The following is a 25,239-nucleotide window of genomic DNA, read 5'->3' as shown; positions in this document are numbered from 1 at the left end:
TAGGAATTATATATGTTTGTTGATGCAATTTTCAGCAATGCTTGCAACACACAGCTTAAACAATCTACAACCAGAATAAGAATCTCAAAAACCTAGCTAGCATGTGGGAGATGCCATCTCCGATGGTTAAATTAAATAGGAATTGACTCTCTTAGTGAATAATTAATAGAATCATTTCTAGATCAACATACTAGTAGGGTATTTATAGGCTTTGATCAAGTATTCTACTATGGCATGCATGACTCCTTTGAGGACATAATTCTTGGTGCATAGTATGCTTAGTTACCTTCATAAGCACGATTTGATCGTTGATCGTAATATGATATATATGATATCATAGATCCTAATTATATATATGATATATCGGCCGAAACAAGAATTCATTGTCCATATATAACATACTAGTATGATTTTTTGAATAATTTTATTTATCATCATTTTTAGTACTATTATCCTCTCAACATTCCTTAACGTAGTAGCATCAAATGATTAGTTCATTAAGGTTGTGTTTGGATGTTGAGTTGAGTTGAGTTGAGTTGAGATGATAAAATATTGTTAGAATATTATTTTTTAATATTATTATTATTTTGAAATTTGAAAAAGTTGAATTATTTATTATATTTTGTATTGAGATTTGAAAAAGTTGTAATGATGAGTTGAGATGAGTTGAGATGAGTTGAGAAGAGTTTGGGATCCAAACGAAGCCTAAATGATCAGAAATGGAATATAATAGATAATTTCCTTAATATTGCAGCATCAAATGATCAGAAGTCGAATATAATAGATAATTTTCAATTATTAAATACCACATCATAAAATGATGAAAGCATAATAATAAAAGAGAGAGTGGGTAGCATTACTCTGATTTTCTACTCATTTCTCTAATTAATATTATACAAGAGAGACAACTTACCATTCGAAATTCTGGTGGTGGTGTTGTATTTTTACTTGCAACATTTTGAAGGAAAAACTTATATATATATATATATATATATATATATATATAACACTTGAATAATCAATACTATAAATTAAAGAACTATTTACATACAAAATAGGAACTACGGCCCTATTAGGATTAATAAGAAATTTTCTCATTATTATAATTTTCTCAAATTTTTATACAAAATACAATAAACAATTCAAAATTTTCAAATTCTAAAATAATAATAATATTAAAAAATTTATTCAACTTTTAACTTTTATTAAAAAACCATCTCATTTCATCTCATTTCATTTCATTATCCAAACGGGGGCTAAAGGTTTGAGAGAAAAAGTTTTATATCTATGGAACTAAATTCATTCCTAAAACTAACCAAATTATACTAAGAAGAAACTAAAATTAACAAAAAAATTGGGACTGCTATAGCTATAAAAAGATTATATAAAAATAATTTTATAAATTGACGTAATTTTATATGATCTGTTATATTTATTTTATAATAAAAATAATTTTATAATTAATAAATTATATAAAAATCATATTAATTTATAAAATTATTTTTTTTGTGTAAAATATTTATGAATAAGTATTTCTCAACAAAATATTAGGCCCAACGTACATATATATGCTCTGAAAAAGTAGCAGCCAGCAGCCAACGAAGTTTCATATGACGTGAGGAGTGTCCTACAAAAGCATCCACCGGCAAGTTTGAATTTAGTTAAAATAGGAGTACTAGTCGTCATTAGGAAAGAAAAAGTAGTGAGCAAACCAAAGCCGATGAAGAATATTGAAGTTTGAACAACAATCTTTGATTTCAATTTGGTCAATGACATACGTAGAACTTACTGCACACCTCTAGAGTTCATGCTCTTTGAATGTATTATGTTGTTAATTATTTATTTACCATATCAAGAATGGGATCCTATCCTTTTTCTTTTTTTAATAATGTCTCATTAATTATTAATCATCGTTTGATTTTACCTCATCTCAACATCTAAATATCATTCAAACGCAAATAATTTTAAATTTTAAATTTTAAATTTCAAATTTTTAAATCTTTTATTTAATCGTTACCTAATCATTACAACTTTACTAAACTTCCAAACAAACACAAAAAACAATTCATGAACTTTTTTAAATTTTAAAATAAAAATAATATTAAAAAATTATATACTAATAATATTTTAATTTTATAATATTTTTATTCATATTTTTATCTCTTTTTTTCTCAAAACCCTATAAAACAACTTAACTCAAGCCATTTCAATACTATTTATAAATTATTTTATTACTATTTACAAATTTTTCATCTCATCTCATCTATATAAGTATTAATCATTAGATATTTTTAAATTATTGTCAAAATAGGATGAGACGTAAACAAGACTCTTAACACCTTTTTGGATAGTAATAAATTGTTATTTTCTTACTATCCATTTATTATTTATAGTATATTTGAAATTTTTACTTTTTTATCATTTTTTAAATATTTTTTTAATATCCTTAATTATTAAAAAAATTAAAAAAAGATATAATTTTATTAATATCCACTTTCTTAACTATTAAGTAAAATAATAAATTAAAAAAAATCAAATACAAAAAATATAGTAAATGAATAGTAGACCTATCTTTATCTTATTTTTAGTTTTAGTTGGAATTTGTCAAACCAGAACAGCTACCAATACAGGTTAGCCGACTACTTTGTTTAGTCAATGCTGACAATGACTGAAATAATGGAGATGCTGGCGGGTAGGTAGAGACAAGATAAGCCTTAGGTCTAGAGATTCCTTAATTGCCTTAGCCCGTGTCACCATGCATGGGATGAGAATTGAGTGGTCCACCAGAAGTAGATGAAGAAAAAGAAGTGGCGGTGGATTTAGTGCAAGTGCAGGATTAGAGGAAAAGTGGAGGGGCAGGTTCGGTAGGGACTGAGCGAGTTCTCTGGTGGATACAGAGGTGAAGATCTGGAGTGTACAAGAGTAGAAGGATCATCAGCACTGCAAAGACAAACGGATGTTTTTTTGCGTTGCAGAAGTGATCGGAGTAGCTAATGGAGGAGAAGACTGAGAAAACGATGGAAGTGCATTAGAGGGAGCGAGTTCCAAAATAGTAACAACATGCTTGGGATGTGGGCAGTAACCAATATAATGCAGTGTAAAAAATTGTAGAAAATTGTATATTCAAGTGTGTTTATTCATTGTACAAGAATTGCATAGTTATAATTGAATAGGCCTGTGGTAAATAAGGATATACAATCATAACATAAATATAAATACAATCAAGGCTTACCGTCAAAATATTTTAACCTACGAATATTCCATATATAATATGGTCATATTTTAGGATACACCAAATTATGAAAACATTCTGAGACGTACTATGAAGTATTTCTAGATATACAAAATCTCCCCTCAAACTTGGAAGCAACGAAGTCAATTGGAGTTTGGAAACAGGATCACTTAGCCAATTAGGTGGATGGGATCTTGTGAATATGTCAACAAGATTGGCTTCAAAGGAGACAAAATGTAAGTGAAGGGAGCCTCGCTAAGATAATGGCGTACAAAGTGACAATCAATTTCAATGTGTTTAGTACACTCATGAAACACGTTATTGTGAGCTATCTATATGGCATTCCAATTATCACAATGTACATGAGCTAGTCATTTGAGGAGCACCCATGTCGGTCAAAAGCCATCGTAACCATAAAAGTTCAATTGTAGTGTATACTAGTGCACAATACTCAATCTCAGTGCTGGAATGGGAGAGAACAGATTGCTTCTTACTACGTCAAGAAATCAAGAAAGTGCCAAGTAGGAAACAATAACCTTTGGTAGAGCGATAATTAGTGGGATGACCAGCCCAATCAACATCAATAAGCTTGAAGCTCAAGTGATGAATGTGAGAAGTGTAGACCATGGAATAAAGTACCCTTGATATAACATAGGATATGAAGAACGATCACAAAGTGAGTGGAGGGAGGTGCACTTATGAATTGACTAACCAAATGATTTGTATATGAGATGTTAGGTCGAGTATAGTTTGGTATAAGACACTGCCAACGAGTTCTCAGTATAGTGTCACATTGGTAAGCAGGGCATCATCTGTAGCTAAAAGCTTGGCATTATACTCAAGAGGACTACCGATTATTTACTATATATCAACCCAGTTTTGGATACAAATAATAGCCATCTTTACTAGAAGCAACCTCAAGACTAAGAAAGTAATTAAGATGTCCTAAATCCTTCATTTCAAAATTTTAACAGACAAAAGCCTGAAGATCTCGAATATTAATAATGTCACTACCAGTAATAATTATATCATCAACATAAAGAAGATGAAGGATAATATCAGCCTTGCTAGTACGAAGAAAGAGGGCTGAATCGTAAGAACTAGGAACAAAGCCTTGTTGAGATACCACATATCGAAATTTGACAAACCAAGCACGAGGAGTCTACTTGAGTCCATAAAGAGCCCGCCGAAGATGACAAACTGTGTGGGGAGGGTGGTCATAGCTCAATGGAGGCTACATGTAGATTTCCTTAGTAAGATCACCATTGAGGAACGCATTTTTAACATCCATTTAAAATAGTTGCCAACATCGAACAGTAGCCACTGCAAGCAAAGATCTAACAGAGGTAAGTCGTGCAACATGAGCAAAAGTCTCCTCATAGTCTATATCGTATTCTTGGGTGAAATCCTTGGCCACAAGACGTGTCTTGTAGTGTTCAACTTATCCATTTGCCCGAGTCTTGATCTTATATATCCACTTACACCCAACTGCTATTGCTACTTTGCCCAAGTGTGGGTTTTTGTGAGTGCATCTAGTTTATTAGACATAGTTTTCTGCCAAAGGGCCTCAGTACTAGCCTCACGGTAATGCTAAGGCTCATGAAGTGCAGCTAAAATAAAAAAGCAATGATAAGCCCGAATATGAGAGGGAAGAACAATTACTCGACTAGAGCGACAAAGGGGAGGAAGCTGAGAGGCATTTGGGCCAAGTGAGTTGGCATAAGTTTGAGGGTTGGGTTAGGTTAAGTGGGTCTAAGTGGTGTGGGATTATGGAGGGTGAATGGATTTTCAATAATAAAAAGGAAGAGGTGCTTACTTGAGATGGGCTGGGCCGACGGTGGGCTGGGCAAGTTGGGAGGAGATCCAAGGAGACTGGCCTGTGGAGCTTGTGGCGCGTGTGGTCAAATGTGCAGAGAATAGGGGTAGCATGTGGGAGCGTGTGGAAATCTAGAATTCAGTGTCATTTGTACCGAGACACCAATGACAACTTTCATAGTCAATTGGTGGTCTAATATGAGAGGACTAGATTGAAAAGGGATTTGACTAGCATGTAAAGAAACCGTACACGTCAAGTGCCAAAAGGCTATTAAACCAGACGTGGTGTGCTATATAAATAACAAAGGGAAGGAACACAATTACTAACAAAAAGATAGAACACAAACACAAACGATTCTATGAGAGATACCACAATCGGGTATTCTTTTATACCAAGTAAAAAACTGTATATTCAAGTGTTTGTTCAATGTACAAGAAAGACCTATTTATACAATAAAGGATATACAATCAGAATAGAAATATAAATACAATCAAGACTTATTGGCAAAATATTGTGACCTAAGAATGTTCAATGCCTTCAAATCTGCTCGTCCGTTCACCTCTTCAGGTAGCGCGTGTCCTACATGTGCCGCCACTGCCTGTGTTGGTCTGTTGCCACCGACTCGGATTGGATTCCAGCTGCTCTATGTTAATGCTTTCTCTAACTAGTGATCTTGTAAGAGGGATAGTGGACCTATCCAAAAATCCACTCCAAACAATATGTGACAATGCACCCATCACCTACACCGCTTCCAGCGGACTCAAGCGGTAGTTCTATTGTTCCTTTTTTTTGCGAACACTTTTCCATCTTTATATAAGACGACGTCCTATTGTAGAATAGGGGTAGGGATCAAGATATTGGTTCCAAATAAACTTCACCCCCTCCTTATGTATCACTATTTAGCACTATTTTCTATTGTTTTAGGATGTTTGTTTGGAAACTCCACCTCCTTCTCATATATCACATTTCCTGTTTAATGAAATTAACTTAAAAAAAAAAAATAGGCATGACAGTTCCTATAACAGGGAAAAGTCTTTTGTCCATAAGGTTGGAATATTTTTCCCATTTTAGGAAAAGTAAAAGTTATATTTTAATGTACATATACTTGTCAATTCAAAACACAATTCCTGACATAAAGTACAATTTATGTATGGTTTTATTCTTTGAAACCAAAAAACAATCTAGTCTTAAAATTTTAATATTAAATTATATATATATAAATATATATATATATATTCTCTATAGATAAAGAGTTTGTACTTTTTTTCTTGGCACTTGAATAGAAAAATATATCCTCCAATGTGTGGTCTAGCTTTACTTATTCGATTACCCTTTCGATTATTAAGCGTTATTCTTAGATGGTTAAGGACTGATGGTCTCGAGAAATCACGTCTAAACCCGGTGAGGAAAGCCCTTCTTCCTTCCATCCGATTGCGGGCAAGAACCAGTGGATCAATTAGCAAATCTTCACGCGTATCCTTGGTCATATGTTACATCATCACCTACACGGGATAGCCTTGGCATGGTCATCTGTTGTTCCTAACTCCCCAAAGTGCCTTATATGTAGTCATCTCACATTTGGCAGAGGAGTCGCGTAGTCTCACTTGGTCCAATGCGTCAATGCAGTATTGCAGTCACTTTCAACTTCGAATCAAATTGGCAAATTTTTTTCCATCTTTCCCCTTGAGATCCACCGTTCGTTTGGATAGATCTCTAGTTTTATGGGCATTTTACCACTCACGCTAATTACTCTTACTTCCATCACATATGAGCCAAATAGGCATCCATTCTCAATCACATCTAATCTTAAAGAGGGAGGCCTTTTCCTTCTTCTCTCCATCCGAAGACCCTTAAGGATTGATGGTCCCAAAAAATCACGCCTAAACCCAGTGAGGAAATCCCTTATTCCTTCCATCCAAGCGCTGGCAAGATCCACTGGATCAACCGGCAAATCTTCATGTGTATCTTTGGTCATCTATTATAGCACCTGCACGGGATGGCCCTGGCATGACCATTTGAGAAATTAACTCTTCTCGCTGGTAATTAAGTTCAAATCATCTTCAAAGCCACTATTGTTGGGGATAAGGATAGATAGTGGTCCTCACTTACAAAACCGATGTAAACCATCGTATGAGAAAGAGATGGTCATCCGACCATACTTTTAGCATTTACCATCCAATCGGCACAACAAGCACTAAGATTAAGCATCGAGTAACCAGCACGGGAACACTTAGCCTGTCGTGCTCTAAAGCTTGCCCATTGCTGCCCTTTGACAATCGAACTAAAAACTAAAATAAAGTATGCTCTTGCTCGGGATTGCCAAGCAAGGCTATCTCCATAAGATCCTACTCGGGATCACTAACCAAGAAGAAAGAATGCCCTTGCTCTAGACTATGCAGTAAGGCCGGCTTCACAAGACCCTACCTAGGATCACCTAGTGGGAAAAAAAGTATGTTCTTACTTAGGATTACTGAGCAAGGCCTACCTCCAAAAAACCCTGCTCATAATCATCGAGGAGGAAGAAATTATGCTCTTGCTAAGGCCAATCTTCACAAGAAGTTGCTTGGGATAATTGAGCAGAGGAAGAACATATGCCCTTAATAGAGAATCCCGAAAAGGCTAAGCTCAGTGATCTTGAGCAAGGCCTATCTGCACAATACCCTACTCGAGATCACCGAGTAGGAAGAAAGTATGCTCTTGCTTGAAAATTTCGAACAATGCCTATCTTCACAAGACTGCTCAGAATCGGGAAGAAAGTATGCTCCTGCTCAATAATACAAGCAAGTCCGATCTTCACAAGAAGCTGCTCAAGATAATGGAGTAGATGAAGAAAATAAGCCCTTACGACCAATGCTCTTGGTCGGGATTCCCAAGCAAGGCCTACCTCCACAAGACCCTGCTCGAGATCACCAAGCTCCCAAAAAGTATGCTATTATCGAGCAAGGCCGATCTTCACAAGAAGCAACTAAAGATAATCGAGCAGAGGAAGAAAATAAGCCCTTGCTCGAAATCGCCGAGAAAGGCTAAGGCTTTTGCTCACGATTCTAAAAGAATCCAAACCCATCTCAAAGACTTCAGATTATTCATACATAACCTTTAAATCATATGTACTAGCAATTAACATTTATTGGGAAAGAGATCTGTTGTGCTACCCACAATAATAGTACTATAATAAAGAGAAACAATAAAGTTGGAGTTATGACATCTATTAAAACGAACCTCCTTTGATGATATTTCACATAGCAAGCCAGTGACTGGCATATGCCTTGTATTGTAATTACAAATCGATTTTGATGCCATCACCGATCTACAGAGTTGTCATTGGATGGTTAACATCTCCCAAAAGAATGTAAACAATGATTTTGTCCCAGTATAAAATCAAAGTGTCTCAAACAGGCTTTGTTATAGCCTCCAGATCAGTTTACCATTTGTAACTAAACATGAATAAAGCCAATCACTGAAAATCCCAGAAAAGAGGTGCCAAATAGCAGGCAGGCTTCCCACTCAGTTCATCATTTACATTCGTAGTGTCTTGGCTTGGTTATCCTGGTGCTATTACAAGACAATCTTGTGAAAACCAAGGGCACGGTCAATCCAACTAAACCAAAATTAGATGAGAATGGGAACTGTGATCCAAGAGGAAAAATATGAGGTGTTTTTATCTTGCCCCATGGTTCTTTAGGGCATAGTTACCTTAACTCTAATTCAGCATGCATGTGGACATGTTAGAACACCCACTTCCTGCAGGCATTGACAATTAAAAATGCTGAAGGTATCTGACTGCTAAAATTTTGACCTCAAAACAACAATTTCACACTAGGAGTGGTTAGAAAATTGAACCCTCCCCCTATAGGCCTTTTCAAAATTTTAGAATCTACTCAGATGAAAATAGATACTTGACTCAAGCAAAGCTAAAGTGAATTTCTCATAGACAAAGCACAGGAAAGAGTCGGTTAGGCTTGGTAACTTATGATCATAAATTTGAGCATGTGGTTGCTTTCTCTTAAGATTACCTATTAAAAAAAAAAGAGCTATTACAACAATAAAGAGATCCCATAAAAGTAAACTCACGAATTGAAATAGTTTCATATGATACATTAGATCTACTTTACAATAAAAATAGTTTTAAAATCTAACGTACCACATCAAACCACGTCAGTTTATGAATTTTTTTTGTGAAATCTCTTTGTGGCTAAAGCATTATTCTTAAAAAAAAAAAATAAAGAATCATCAAAACATAGATTCCCTTCCTTACGAAAATTAAATTGGGTGATGGTGCCCTTTAGGTAAATGAAAATATAGACATGATTTGTTTTCAAGAAGAGGACAATACCCAATTTTATTATTAGTCCTCACTTATGGAGGAGGAATACCATGGTTACAACCAACACCTTGGGGTCAAAATAATTCAAAAAATCTGAATCAAGGTTCGAAATCCAATCTAAGTTATACTGCAGAAAATGCAAACTAACATAGCATCCTATGCACACTCCAAACCAACTTGCAACAAATCTGCGGAATCCCTGATCTTTTTAGGTTCAGAATACCCTTGAGTTCATGTGGAAGGTCTCTCCATTCCTTTAACTGCGAGGTCTTTCCTTGTGTCCCTAATTTAGCTAGAAAATCTGCAGCTATGTTGACCTCCTATAAATGCTGGTGTATTGAAACTCACAAGATCACCGTAGAGGGGATATTTCATTCCACAGATTCCAAAGAAACCAAGGAATGCCGTGCAAACCTGTCATTCAGTCCACTAACACCCTTGAACCAGATTCTATCTCAACCTCCACTAAATTGTCTTCAACAGATAATCTTAAGCCATTCAAGATTGCTTTAACTTCTGCCATGGTATTAGTACCTACTGCATAAAACTTGGAGAAAGCAACTACAAGTTTCCCATTTCCACCCCCCTCCACCTCCACTATCCCCTGGGTTACCCAAGGAGTAGCCATCTAAGTTGAGTTTCACTATTCCAGCAGCTGGTTTGTACCACTTTTAACTGATAAAAATTGACTCTTATTCCATCCTACAACATTTCTACCAAATGGCTCTGAGTGGAAGCTTCTTGGTATTGTGCTTTAATTTCTTTCCCCTTTGTTCTTGTGGTTGCCATGGTTATTGGGATTCCCCTTCTTAAGGTGTATCCCTTGTGTGGTTTACAGGAGAATCATCAGATGTTTGTGGGGATGCCCTTATGTGGGTTGGGCTTTCCTTGCATCGAGTGGGGCTTCTGGTGGTATCATTGTGATGTGGGACAAGAGGATTGTGGAACTCCTTGAGGAGTGTAGTGGGGTATCTTCGGTGGCTTGTCTCTTTAAAAATGTGGATGACGAGTTTGAATGGGCTTTCGCAGGTGTTTACAGGCCTAATACGTATAGTTGTAAGAGGGTTTTGTAGGATGAGCTTGCTGGAGTATATAGCTGGTGGGCTGTACCTTGGTGTATTGGAGGGGATTTCAATGTGACTCAGTTCCAGAGTAAAAGGTCGGGAGAGCATCGTTTAAGTCCTGCTATGGAAGACTTTTCTGACTTTATCTTTGATCTGGAATTACAGGACTTACTTTTGGTGGGGGGTGACTTCACTTGGTCCAACAACTGTGTTCAGTCGAGGTTGGACAGATTTCTTGTTTCCCCATCTTGGGAGGCTCATTTTCTGGAGTGCTGCCAAAAAAGAATGCTTAGGGTTTGTTTGGATCATTTTCCAAATTTTTGGATTGTGGGGGTATTCATGGGAGTCGTAGGTATTTCAAGTTCGAAAATATGTGACTAAAAGTTGAAGGTTTTGTGGATATGGAAAGACAATGGTGGGTTTATTGGTACCCGGAGTTTTATATTGGCCAATAAGCTTAAAGCTTTAAATAATGATTTGAAGAAATGGAATGTGGAAGTTTATGGGAAAGTCGACTATCAAATGAGGTGTCTCTTTGAGGAGTTGCTTAGGTTGGAGGAGAGGGCTGAGACTGGGGCTTTATCGGAGAAAATGAGCAGAAAAAATTCAGTAACAGCTGAACTTGAAAAGGTGATTTTGTTGGAGGAGATTTTGTGGAGGCAGAGATCTCAGGCTTTGTGGCTAAATGAAGGAGATCAATGTGCTAAGTACTTTCATCGGGTTGCCAATACTCATCGTTGGAACAATGCTATTAAGATGCTTCATTCCGGTGATTGTGTTATTGATGATCAAGCTGATATTAAGAACCTTGTGGTTCATTATTATGAAACACTTATATCGGAACAATACCCATGGAGGCCAAATCATGATGGGCCAGCTTTTGAGAGTATAGGTATTCTGAGTTCAAATTAGTTGGAGAGACTGTTTGAGGAGGAGGTGCACCTTGTGGTTAAAGGAATGGCAAGGGACAAAGCTCCGGAGTCGGATGGTTTTTCTATGGCATTCTTTCAGCAGTGTTGGGAGGTTGTAAAGGGAGATGTTATGAGCATTTTTCATGAGACAAACGGATGTTAAGGATTTCCCGTTTCCATCCTATTAGCCTTATAAATGGGGTTTATAGATTATCTCCAAAGTTCTTGCTAACTATTTGAGTACAGTTATGGAGAGATTATCTCAAAGTACAGTTATCGAGAGATTATCTCGAAACCTCAAAATGCTTTTGTTAAGGGGCATCAAATCCTTGATTTAGTTCTTACTGCAAATGAATGTTTGGAGAAGAGATTGAGAATGGGAGTGTCAGGCCTTTTATGTAAGCTGGGTATGGAAAAAGCTTTTGACCATGTGAATTGAGATTTCTTCTTCTATTTACTTGAGAGATGTGGTTTCGGGGAGAGATGGCAAATGTGGATAAAACATTGTATCAGTATAACTACGGTCAGTTCTCTGTTTTGGTCAATGCTGCTAGTTTTTTTAATAGCTCACACGGCTTGAGACAAGGGGACCCGATCTCCCCTTTCTTTTTGTGATTGTTATGGATGCGCTTAGTCACATGTTGGAAGCTATGGTTGGACCTGGTTTTTTATTAGGCTTCTCGGTGGGATGCATTAACAATGGTTTCATTAATGTGTCCCATCTTCTTTTTGCAGATGACACTTTATTATTTTGTGATACGGACCCAGGACACATTCAGTCGATGAAGGCTCTATTAATTTGTTTTGAAGTTGTTTCCAATCTTAAGGTGAATCTTGGGAAATAGGAGATGGTGCCATTGGGCAATGTTAGGAATATTAGAAGGTTGGCAAGTATTTTGGGCAGTAAGGTTGCTTCATTGCCTATGAAATACTTGGGCCTTCCACTTGGGGCCTCTTTCAAGGCTAACACTATATGGGATGGGGTGGTGGAGAAAATTGAGGTTGTTGGCTGGATGGAAAGGTTGTACTTGTCTACAGGGGGAAGAACCACACTTATTAAGAGTACACTTTCTAACTTTTCCACATATCCTCTTACCTCCTTTTCCTTTGCTGGCAAGTGTGGCTAATCAAATTGAGCAGATTTTCCGAGCCTTCTTGTGGGGTGGAAATGGAGAGGAGACTAAGTTCCACTTGGTCAAGAGAAATAAGGTACGTACACCAATGTCTAGTGGAGGGTTGGGAATTCATAATCTAAGAATCTTCAATAAGGCACTTCTTGGGAAGTGGTTATGGAGGTATCATCATTAAGGGGAATCTTACTGGAAGAAAATTATTGAGTTGAAGTATGGGAGTTTGCGAGGGGGTTGGTGTTCAAATGAAGTGAGAAGTGTGCATGGTGTTGGTTTGGGGAAGAACATTAGAAATGGATGGGAGGATTTTTCTCGGTTTATTCAATTCAAGGTTGGTGATGGGAAGAGGATCAGCTTTTGGCATGACTTATGGTGTGGTGATTCAGCTTTTAAGACCACATTTCCCTCTCTTTTTAGGCTGGCCCTTAACTAGGAGGCTTCAGTGTTCAAAATGCTAGATCGTTCTAGTGGGTTCCCTTTGTGGAATGTCTATTTCAGTAGAGCTGCTCATGATTGGGAAATTGGAACTATTTCTGATTTTTACAGCTTATTGTATTCCTTGCAAATTGGTAATTATGAGGTGGACAGAATGCTGTGGATGAAGACTAGGAATCGGAAATTTTATGTACAGTCATTGTAAAGGGCTTTGTCAAGCCAAAATCATATTTTATTCCCTTGGAAGCCTATTTGGAAAAGTAAGGTGCCACCTAAGATTGCCTTCTTTGGGTGGACAGCAGTTCTTGGGAAAGTTGACATTGGATAATTTGAGAAAGAGGGACCTTGTCGTAATGGAATGTTGTTATATGTGTAAGAAGAATGGAGAATCGGTGGACCATCTTTACTTCATTGTGAGGTGGCAAGAATGTGATGGGAGGAGATCTTTTATAGAGCGGGCATTGCTTGGGTAATGCCCAAGAGGGTGCCTGATTTACTTGCATGTTGGCAAAGATGTAGGGCGAATTCAAACATTGAGAAAGTATGGAGGATGATTCCTCAATGTTAATGGATTGAAAGGAATGGTTGAAGTTTTGAAAACAAGGAGCGTTCTCCAGATGAGCTAAGATGTTTCTTCTTCCATACATTATTTCTTTGGGCATCCTCGTGTGTACTTAATGAAGCTTGCTTCAATGACTTTCTTGTATCCCTTTCCAGCTCCTTTTTATGTAACTAGGTGTATGTTGTTTGTATACCTCCTGTGTACTTGGGTGTGCCTACTTACTTCTATTAATAAAATGTTTGTTTTACTTATCAAAAAAATAAAACCCTGAACTTTAAAGAACTCAAAACTCCATAAAAATATGAAAAGCTAACAACTAATAAAAATTTACTCCTATTCCGTCCTACAACATTTATCCTATATAGCTCTGATTTCGAAGCTTATCGGTATTGTGTTTTAAATTTATTTGCCCTTTGTTCTTGTGGTTGCGATTGTCGTTGGTATTTGCTATTTTTCCTAATAAGATACCATTACATATACTGCAGGAACTTTTTCCTAATAATGTGTTTGCATAATATGTACTCAATGACTAAAAAATACTTCATTTATCAGGTATAAATGGCTGTGCTTGCCTTCTTCAATCGAACACATCATCTTATTCTGTGTTGGGAAGTCAAAATATTGTTGTCAATAAGATGTACACAGGTTTCATGACGTAATTAAGAATAGTACATAAATGCTAAGTACTAATATGCAATCAATGTATCCCAAACAAAGCAAATAATTTTTGTGCCAAGGAACTGAGAATCACAACTTAATTAGAATAATAGCTGTAAGTATGCATACCTCTTATAATTCATCCAAGAAGCTGAATGCATGTAAATTCTTTGAGTCCTTACTCATCAAAATTATCTATTAAATGCTCTGATACAATGCTACTCAAGAGAACAAGTCCCTGCCAGTCAAAAAAACAAAGAAAACAAAAGAGGACTAATGCATTGTAAGGAAAATAAATTAGATCAGCCTGCTTCAACACAGCTCTAAGATGTGAAAATACATCAATTGGGGGATGGTTGCTAGAAAATTCTGAAGTCGTATCAATTTGCTTAGGACAACAATTCTAATGCGTCAGGATAACATATCAAAGTTTACAGAGACATAATTCACGCAAGAAATCAGTATATTGAAGCAAGAAATCTGCTACGGAGTAAATCCAACTACTGTGACAACATTTTCCAATATCAAACATTTACATGAGGATGGACTGAAAGGAATGGGGAAAAAAAGAGGGCAATGCAATTTATATCAGTTCATGAACACAATAATATTAAACCACCCTATCTACACTGAGCTGTGCATAACTACATCACCACAAGACAGTCTAATTTGATGAACTATTGAATTTCCTTATTAAACAACTCTGCATGATTCTATAACATCTGTTTTCATCTGATCAAAAAGTATCCACCCATTCCAAGAACTGAACAGTGCAGTAATGTCCCACAAACACATTGTGCACACTACTCACTAAGTTAGTATTCAAGGAACAAATGAAAACCTTTGGGAATGGACTCCCGGGTGGTATAGACTGAGGTGGTATATTGCCTTGGGTACCAATTCTCTCAATTCATGATGCTGGGCAACCACAGTACGGTCTACCCCCTCAAGGGCAGTCAACACCCTTGCTTGTTCCAAAGAGTCACTTTTTCCAACGTGTAATGCAAGGTAGCAAAGCAGAATCAAACCGTGCAACAATGTCCGTTCATTGCCCCTTAGCATTTTCATCAATGGCGGCACCCCATCGAACTCAATTATTGTCTTTGAATGCTCCATACAAAGAAAATTCCCCGGACAAGCAAACTTCTGCAACGAAATGACAGCTTCTGCAGCCACATCGGGGTTTCTATTGCCAAGATGAGTAACTAGCGGACCAATTACCCGGGTCTCTCTAGCAGGAAATGTCCTTGCCAACGAACCAATCGATTTTATGGCCAGAACTTGCAAGACAGGGCTGTCCAACTCTCTAACCACCCTCAACAGCTGATCCACAACAGCCTTGGCAGCCGGTGAAGTAGTCTTGAATGCTGCACGTCTAAGGTCAACATTGGACTCAGCCGCAGCCGTTATCTCCATTATGGTCATCAAGCAATTGTACTGCAACTCACCCTCTTCTTTCTCCACCAACTTGGCCAAACAAAGTAGCCCTTTCGTCTCAGTTATCCTCCTACTGTTGGACACACTCCCTTTGGCAAGCTTCCACAAAGCCTCAGCACAACTAATTTTCAAACTAAGCTTCAGTTGGGGCTTCTCGTTCTCCCTCTCTCTCCTATGCTTACTCCCCTCCGAGGAATGATAATAATTATAATAGTAATGCGAGCTCGATTGCGAATGCGTATATGGTCCGGCATTTGGCCTAGTTAACGATTTCTTTTCCATCTCCTTATTAATTTGAACAATCGAATGAATGCTTTGCTTGCCAGATTGCTCTCTATGCTCGTCAGCAAATGTCTCGAAAGACAACAGTGTCACGAGCGGCCTTATCACGTTATCTCTCGCGAAATCCTCTTGCGCCAGAGGGTCATGCTCAGCCATCCTCGCCACCAACGTCGCTACCTGAGATTGAACCTTCAACGGCGAGTCCCCGAGGACTTGAACTATAATCTGAACCCCGAGCTCATTCACGATATTTCTCACCCTTTCTTGGTCGTTCGCTAGGTTGCAAAGCGCGCTCGCCCCAGCAATCTGAGCGTCCGGCGACGCGTCCTCCTTCAAGAGCTTTAGCAATGGAGGGACCCCACCTTCCTCGACGATTATCTGCTTGGTCCTGTCGTTGTCTCTGGCTAGCGAAGCGAGTTCATTGGCTGCTTCAATTCGTTCCGTCAGTTGGGCCATTTGAATAGTAGCAATGTAGGACCAAACCCAGGAGATAATCGGATCGTTGCTGGCGATCGGTGGAAGAGAAAGGACGATGCCACCTACCTTTTCGGAATCAAAGATGCTCAGGAGCCACCTCATGTCGCCGAGTGAAGATTCCAGAAGGCCGAAGATCTTACGGAAATCCGCCGCGCTGACGATGGTGACGACCCGGCGGAGTACGCTCCGTCTCTTGCACTTGCGGACTAGGGTTAGAGCACGCTCCAGGTTCTTGGAGACGTCGGCGATTACCCGCCAAATCGGCCGCTCATAGAGGGAGGGAGTGGCGATGGAGAACCGGACCAGGGTCCGGAGCATGTGGGAGAGCCGGTCCACCTGCTTAAACACCTCGACGCACTCCAGCTTGAACGACTCGGCGTCGTCCACCGCAACACGGACTCGCTCGCAGAGTAGAATCGGATACGAGAGCTCGTTTGCTACTCGCTTCGACTCGGAATCCGAGGCCATCGCGGGGGCGTACGACTCACCAAACCGATAAAGAGACGGCCCAAAGAGTACAAAAAGCACTCTCGATCGACACGGTGGGCCGAGTGGTGTGTAAGGGGGGGCGATTCAACCGAGTGTAGGCCGGGTCGAGCATACAGGTCTGGGTGGGGGAGGTTACGGGGTTTGGTGGGGTCGGTTCAGGTCATTCTCCTCCTTCTTCGCATGTCTGTCCGCGCTTCTGCTTTTTCTGGGAAATCGCGCGAGAAGTGTACAGCGAGAAGGAAAATGGGATTACCATAAAACGGCGGTTGTCTGAGTAGGAAGGAGACGTACGGGTCAAAGTCAATTACTCCAAGTTTAACCGTTATTTACGTTGCGGAGCTGAAGTCGCAAACAGCACTCTCGCTTTGGTTTTATAAAATTAAATTATTTTATATTATATAATTATTATAATTATTTTAAATTTTTATAAAAAATAATTTAATTTTTTTAAATATTAAAATAAAAATTATATTAAAAAATTATATTATAATAATATTTTATTTTATTTTATTTTTAAAAAAATATTTCATCTCATCTTATTTTATTTAAACTGTATAACCACCTTATTGATTATCCAAATGCAAATTTAATGAAATATTTAGCTAATACAATCTCAAAATATCTTACATTGGATTATATATGTAAATGTAAAAATGGATGACATTTTGGCTTTTGCTATAATAAATTAATTGTTTTGATTAAATTTGATAATCACTGTAGCATGACTAGAATGAATAGAAAATTTTTTTCCTCTCTTGTTTATGTAATGTGTTATTTTTCAGTGGCGGTGGGGCTACTATGCCGCCCCCACCTTTACCGTTGGGTGTACCGCCTGGATATTTTTTTTGACATTTTTTAATACATTTAAATATTTTTAAAAAATAAAAAAATATATCAATACATTTAAAATTATTTTTTTAATCACTAAATAAGAAAAAAAAATAATTTTTACCAGCGGTCCAATAGGACGGTCAAATAAAGTGAGTAAAATAGTATTTTCCTTTCCAATTGAGTGTTTTGTGCAACTTGTGTACGTTATGTGTTATTTTCTAATTAATGATAGAACATTAATATTTTTCTCTAGCTCTTAATTTAGAAAAAATAATTAGTAGCAAAAATAATTTTAAAAAATAAATATTATTAAATTAATAATATTTTATTATACATGACTTGGGAATTAGAGTGATGCTAAGTTTTATATAATGTAGTTATAACGTTGGCTTGAGTTTTTTTGGTACTGGAAGTTTTTTTAGAGCTATAATATTATTACTAATTAAGATTTAATTGGTAGAATAATAAGATATGATAAAATTAAATAAATTAAAAATTAAGAAAATTAAATTATTATTATTTTATTATTATATAAAAAATAAATAAGTAATTCAATACGATGACTGAATGTGAATGTAAATGGAATAAATAAAGACAAATATATATTTATATTATATTAGCTAAAACTTGAGATTAACTTTACCTATTCCAATAAAAGTGTTGTAAAAGGCTGAAAGTTCAAAGCATTTTGCAAAACAAATCAACTTTATTCTTGTCTTTGAAGGGCTATGATAATCAGAATTTCTGTCCGCGCGCCCAAGTTGTCCTTGTTTTTTTCACATACAAGACATTAAACATTTTGGAAAATGAATGAGGTAAAAATATTATAAATAATATTAAAATAATTTGTGAATAATTATTTTAATTTAATTTAAAATTATTTGAATTTTGAAAAATAAGAGAGAAAAGTTAAATAAAAACTATTATAAAGTTAAAAATTATTGTAATATAGTTTTTTTAATATTATCTTTTTTTTTATAATTTGAAAACGTTGAATTATTTTTTATTTTCTGTTTGAAAGTTTGGCAAAATTGTAACGATTAATTTTAAAAATATGTAATGATTAATTTGAAAGTATTTATTTTTTTGTGATATTTGGGAAGAAGATGATATGATATGAGAATTTTGAGATAGAAAAGTTTTCCAAACAAATGAGGGGATACTTAGGAATAAGATAAAAGATGAGAATTTTGTAAATAGTGATAAGATAATTTGAAAATAGTAATAAAATAGTTTGAATTAAATATTGGGTTTTAGGAAAGAAGAGAAAAAATTGAATAAAAAATATTAAAAAGTTAAGACATTGTTAGAATATAATTTTTAAATATTGTCTTTATTTTAAAATTTGAAAATTTTGAATTATCTTTTATTTTTTGTTTAAAATTTGAGAAAGTTGTAATGTTAGGTTGAAAGAACTGTAATGATTAATTTGAAAATATTTGTGTTTGAATGATAATTGATAAGAAATTTTGATGAGATGAAACATGTTTCCAAACATCCTATTTCCTCGATTTTAGATCAGAGATCAAATGAAAAATATGTAAATAACAATGAAATAATATATGAATAGTAATAAAATGATTTAAGTTAAAATATTTTATGAGATTTTGGAAAATGATAGAGAAAAAATAAAAAATAAATTATAAAATTAAAATATTATTAGAATATTATTTTTAATATTATTTTTGTTTAGGATTTAAAAAAGTTGAATTGATTTTTGTGTTTTATTTGAGAGTCTGAGAAAATTGTAATGATTATATAAATATTATATGAAAAAGTTAAAATGTTGAAAAATTGAAATTGAGAAGTGTTTGAATGGTGTTTGGATGTTGAGATGAGATAATATAAGATTGTATGAGATGGGTTGAGAATATCTCAACATCCAAACAGATCCTCATGGAGACAACTGTTCATCATTTTCAAAAAAGAAAAAAAAAAGTTTATTCTCAATTTGATTAGTAGAGTATACCTAATAAAATATTTACATAGTATGATTTGATTTACAAGATAAATTTTAAACTTTGAGTTTTACAAATCAAATTTTACCGTTTCACTAATATAGATAGTATGAACTACACATCAACTTGTTAGATACAATCGTAGGTTGTGCACTCCTTCTAAAAAAAAGTGGGTTTCACCATTAAAAAAATTATTTTTTTTTATATGAGTCATATATTACTCACTTTTTTCAAAACGGTTGTGCAGCACTTAGACACTCTATAACTGCAAATATTATTTTTCCACATGTTAAGTATAAAATTCAAAATATAATATTGAGAGATTTTGAAATTCCTAAACAGAAAAAAAAAATCATAAATTAAATCACAAACTTTAAAGAATAATTAAAAAAAGGAAGAAGAAGAAGATAGTTTGGGCTGGGGAAGTTAGCACGGCGTCCTTCATCTACAGTTCCCTTCAAAGGATGACCGCACCACTAGTCATTGCATCATGGCTATGAGTCATCTCAACAAGTTAGCCATCTAGAGAGGTGGATGTTTGCTCGCAAGGTGTGCAAATATGTTGGCAACAACCCTTTGAGGTTCTCTATTTCATGTACGATAGGTTAATTATCATCACTACCTCATGGGGAGGACGATTAGGTCTTTCGCCCTCCAATAAATAGCCGCAAGCCACCTTATGCATGCATGTGGAGGAGATGGAGGTGTAAGAGCTTTATTTAAACTCCATGTCCCACACACACATATCCTAATGGGTTTAAGATAGCTCAATTGTTATCTCTTAAGTGATGGGTCAAAGTTGGATAAGAACAACTCTGTATATTTCTAATCACAGTAGGACACAAAGTTCCTAGATTTTTTGATTGTCAGAAGTCTAAAAATAGTACTGAGGGGTTAAGAGTTCTCACCTACAACATTAGAGTGCTTCTAGCCAACGGGAGACACTTGTAAGGCTGAGTTGTTAGAGTGATCATTCTCTCATAGTCAGATCAAATTCTTTATCAAACAGATGGAGAAACGTATGTATTTAATTATCATTGTTTATATATTGTGGATCATAGAAAATCAAAAATCCAATTATTAATGTTCATGTTAAAATATTTAACATGTGGTATCAGAGTTTTAGCTTATAGATTTTTTATGATCTCGATAAAATATGCAGTGAATAAATATCTATTTGGTTTTATATGTACCTTCGTGTACCTATGATTTTTATCTTGTGATAGGCTGAAAATACTATCCTTTCTATCTGAAAAATAAATTTACGATGGTGATTTTAAATATCTATTTTGTGTTTCTTATGAAGAACCACGCAGGGATGTATTTCGGTTTGAGTTTTCTTATTTTCTCCCTTGTTGTATTGTTTACACTGTGTTAGTGGAGAAAGGAAGTTGAGGAAGCGCTGTGTGTGGGTACAGTACCATGTGTGGTGGCTGGTGTCACCATGTCGGTGGCTCAACACATACGGTGGCGTAAAGGGGGCGGAGTAAGGGGTTGTAAAGCCCAAATGGGTACCGCTGTTAATGGTTTTCCTATGTTTTTGTCTTGATTTGATTGGTACAAAATAGGAGGGATGTTTGGCACGGTAGGAGGCTGAGAACCTCCTCCACGATGTTTCTTTGGCGGCGGCACAGAGGGCTTTAAAGCCCAATAGCCATTGCAGTGAGGTCAAAATTTAAAAAAAAAAAAAAAAGGAACCTTGAGTGGAGGTGGACATCAGCGATGGGAGGAGGCTAGGGATGCCATGTCGTCCTCCCCTCGCCGGCGGTGTCCTCGGTTGCGCTGAATTGAAGGGAGTTTGGTTTCTCCTGATTCTGTGTACACAGTGACGGTGCTGCAATTGTTGATTGAAGATAAAGAAGAAATTATTCTAACTTTCAAAGGGCGCCTTGGCCCAACTCGAGAGAAAGAAACGCCTAGCCCGAAAAGAATTTATTAAAATAAAATAACAAAAAAACAACATAATTGGAATTGGGCTTGTAGGCCCTGTACAATAGGCCCAAACCAGGGTCCGTGTTGACCGACGACCTCATCAATGAACCGGGTTTTAGCCAGGATTACTGGATCGGTCTGGTCCAGACTCGGAATGGTCAAATATATTGTATTATACTATTATTATTTTAATATTATTTGTTTAATAAATAAATCTGAAATTTATTTTTCTTTTACATGTATGTTATTATTGTTAAATACATGTATTAAATTTTCTATACATGATATTGTATGTCAAAGTTTATTTTCAAAGGAGAATTTTGATGATACAACTAGTTCATCCACATAATTTAATACTGGTGAGAATACTTTGGGTATATCTACTCCCAAAGGAGGGCCTTGATGATACTACTAGTTCATCCATAATTGTTTAAATTCTTATTATTGTTTATAAGTGTCTAACTCAAAGCATTATGTGACAAAAATTTCTTGCAGTAAGTGTACCTACATCACTACACTCACAGACTTCATTTGTTCTTATTTTGAATGACTCTAATTTTTTTGAGTGGGTTGAGTGAGTCAGGTTCACCTTAGCAGTCTTTGATCTGGACTCATCACTTACGAGTCCAAAACCACCACCCATCATTGAGAGTAGTAACAGAAATGAGAGAGAGTCATCTAAATAGTGGGTGAGATTAAACAGGCTGAGTCTAATGTTCATGAAAATGACCATAGCCAAAAATATTAAAAATTCACTCCTTAGTATTGAGGATGCCCAAATGTTTTTGAAAAATACTGAGAAAAGGTTTTGGTTTGCAGATAAATCTTTAGCAGGAACACTTATGGCTTAACTTACCACCATGAAATATGATGGTGCTAAAGGAATGCAAGAGCATATCCTTGAAATAAAAAATATTGCTGCTGGGAATGAAAGTAGAGGAGTCCTTCATTGTTCAGTTTATTCTAAACTCATTGCCACCTCAATATAGTTCATTCTAGATGCATTACAATTCCATTAAAGATAAATGGAATTTGAATGAGTTGGTAATTATGGTGGTTCAGGAGGAAGCGAGATTGAAATAACAAGGACATTACTCTACTAATTTTGTGACTAAAGAAGGTGGTAAGAAAAAGCACCATCATAGCAAAATGAGAAAGGATAGTAGTTTGGGAAAGTTAATCAGGTTCAGCAAAACAGTAGCAAATGCTACTTTTGTGGAAAGCATAGACACATGAAAGCTGAGTGTCTGAAACGTAAGACTTGGTTTGAAAAGAAGCCTAAGCCACTTACCTTTGTATGTTTTGAATCAAACCTTGTAAATGTTCTCACTAACTCTTGGTGGCTAGATATGGATGCTAATATTTATGTTTCCATAACTATGCAAGGATACCTTACAAGCCAAACACCAAACCCCAATGAGTGATTTATCTTTATGGGAAATGAGAATAAGGTTGAAGTTTTAGCTATAGGAACTTTTCGTTTAGTTTTGAGTACTGGTCATTATTTAGACCTTCATAACATAGTATATGTGCCTTTTGTGAGGCGTAATTTGATTTCCTTATGCAGACTAGATACTTATGGTTATTCTTTTTCATTCCATAATGGCAGTTTCAATTTGTTTAGAAATAATTTATCTATTGGTTCTGGGTTTCTTTCTGATGGCCTTTATCGACTTTGCCTTAATAATACATTTGTCAAAAATACCTATACCCAGCACCATGAAACATGTATTGGAACTAAAAGAAACATGATGAATGAAAATTTTTTGACTTAGGGCATAAAAGATTGGGGCACATCTCCAAAAAAAGGTTACAAAGTTTAGTAAAAGAATGGATTGTTCTGCATCTTGATTTTACTAATCTTGAAGTGTGTAGATTACATTAAAGGAAATCAAACCAAACATACTAAGAAAGGTGCCACAAGAAGTACGGAACTTCTTGAAATCATTCACACAGATATATGTGGACCATTCTCCACTGAATATTTTGGTGGAGAAAAGTATTTAATCACATTTATAGATTATTTTTTATGGTCTGGATATATCTATATGCTACATGAGAAATTTAGTACTTGAGGTATTTTTCATGGAGGTGGAAAGGCAGATAGATAGAAATGTGAACATCATCAGGTCTAATCGAGGTGGAGAATACTATAGAAAGTATGAAAAATCGAGTTGTAACCCTGGCCCATTCGCCAAACTTCTTGAACGTCGTGACATTGTTGCATAGTACCTGATGCCAGGGACGACACAGCAAAACGTTGTTTCTGAAAGGCATAATCGGACCTTATTGGATATGGTCATAAGTATGGTAAGCAATTCTACAGTACCCAAATCATTGTGGGGTGAAGCTATTAAGACGGCAATGTACATCTTAAACCGAGTTCCTAGTAAGTCAGTTCCAAAAACTCCGTTCGAGCTATGGACTGGTTGGACACCAAGTTTAAGGCACATGCATGTTTGGGGTTGCCCAGCTAAAGCGAGACTTTACAATCCACGTGAAAGGAAATTGGATCCTAGAACAATAAGCAGGTACTTTATTGGGTATCCAAAGAGGTCCAAAGGGTATAGGTTTTACTGTCCTAATCACAGTCCAAGAATAGTGAAAACAGGAAATGCCAAATTCATTGAACTTGGCGAGATCAATGAGAGAATTGAACTCAGAGATGTGATCATTGAGGAAGTACGGGTAGATGGCCCTATACCTACATCCTTAGAAAAGATAATGGTTCCTTTAATTGATCGTCACGATGATACATTGGAACAAGTAAATGATCATCCATCTCAGAATGATAATACCACTTATGAACCAAATTCGGAGTCACCAGAACAATTTGTCTTACGTAGATCTCAGAGAGATCGTAGACCTGCTATTTCAGCAGACTATGTGGTGTATCTCCAGGAATATGAATTTGACATTGGGACAAGTAAAGATCTACTAACGTTTTCACAAGCCATAGAGGGAAGTGATTCTAGTAAATGGATCAATGCCATGAAAGAAGAGTTTAAATCCATGAATCATAATCAAGTATGGGATCTCGTTGAATTGCTTGAAGGGAGTAAAAGAGTTGGGTGTAAATGGGTCTTTAAGACCAAATGTGACTTAAAAGGCAATGTTGAACTATATAAGGCCAGACTTGTTACCAAGGGTTTCACTTAAAAAAAGACATTGATTACAAAGAGACTTTTTCTCTAGTATCTAAAAAGAACTCTTTCAAGATCATTATGACATTAGTGGCTCATTATGATTTAGAGTTACAACAGATAGATGTGAAAATGACATTTTTAAATGAAAGTTTGGATGAAGAGATCTACATGGAGCAGCCAGAAGGCTACATAGAAAATGGCGAAGATCACTTAGTATGTAGGCTTAAGAAATCGATATACGGGCTTAAGCAAACTTCTCGAAAATGGTACTTAAAGTTCAATGATACTATTACTACCTTTGGATTTAAAGAAAACATTGTTGATCGATCTATATACCTAAAGGTCAGTGGGAGTAAGTTCATAATTTTGATCCTGTATGTTGATAATATCTTGTTAGTTAGTAGTGATCTTGGCCTACTTTATGAAACCAAGGGTTTTCTCTCTAAGAGCACTCCCAATGGCTCTTGTAAAATACACCTTCTTTAAAATATAAAGAAAGATGGCTAAGAGTCCATTCCATTGGAATCATCTATTCTATTTCTATTTTACATTTAGC

The 25,239-nt window shown here is 36.0% G+C and overlaps 1 protein-coding gene across 2 annotated transcripts; it reads right to left on the bottom strand.

Moving 5' to 3' along the window:
• Positions 1-8,255: 8,255 nt before the first annotated feature.
• Positions 8,256-17,085, bottom strand: LOC108989089. Of its 2 annotated transcripts, XR_001995776.2 has the most exons (3): positions 14,973-17,085; positions 14,261-14,369; positions 8,256-8,789 (listed from the first exon to the last, which is right to left on the bottom strand). XR_001995776.2 is itself a non-coding variant. In XM_018962574.2 (1 exon), the coding sequence occupies exon 1, from the start codon at positions 16,793-16,795 to the stop codon at positions 14,954-14,956; it is 1,842 nt and encodes a 613-aa protein (XP_018818119.1). In that variant the 5' UTR covers positions 16,796-17,085; the 3' UTR covers positions 14,691-14,953. The 2 variants fall into 2 exon arrangements, 1 of the variants encoding a protein (XP_018818119.1); XM_018962574.2 differs by lacking the exons at positions 8,256-8,789; positions 14,261-14,369 and having other exon boundaries at positions 14,691-17,085.
• Positions 17,086-25,239: the final 8,154 nt, after the last annotated feature.

The sequence above is a fragment of the Juglans regia genome, chromosome 16, assembly GCF_001411555.2.
Source record: "Juglans regia cultivar Chandler chromosome 16, Walnut 2.0, whole genome shotgun sequence".
Taxonomy (NCBI): Eukaryota; Viridiplantae; Streptophyta; class Magnoliopsida; order Fagales; family Juglandaceae; genus Juglans; species Juglans regia.
This window is presented reverse-complemented; position numbering and strand designations above follow the sequence as displayed.

Coding starts and splice junctions, on each gene's coding strand:
- LOC108989089 (XM_018962574.2), bottom strand. CDS start 16,795: ATGGCCTCGGATTCCGAGTCGAAGCGAGTAGCAAACGAGCTCTCGTAT.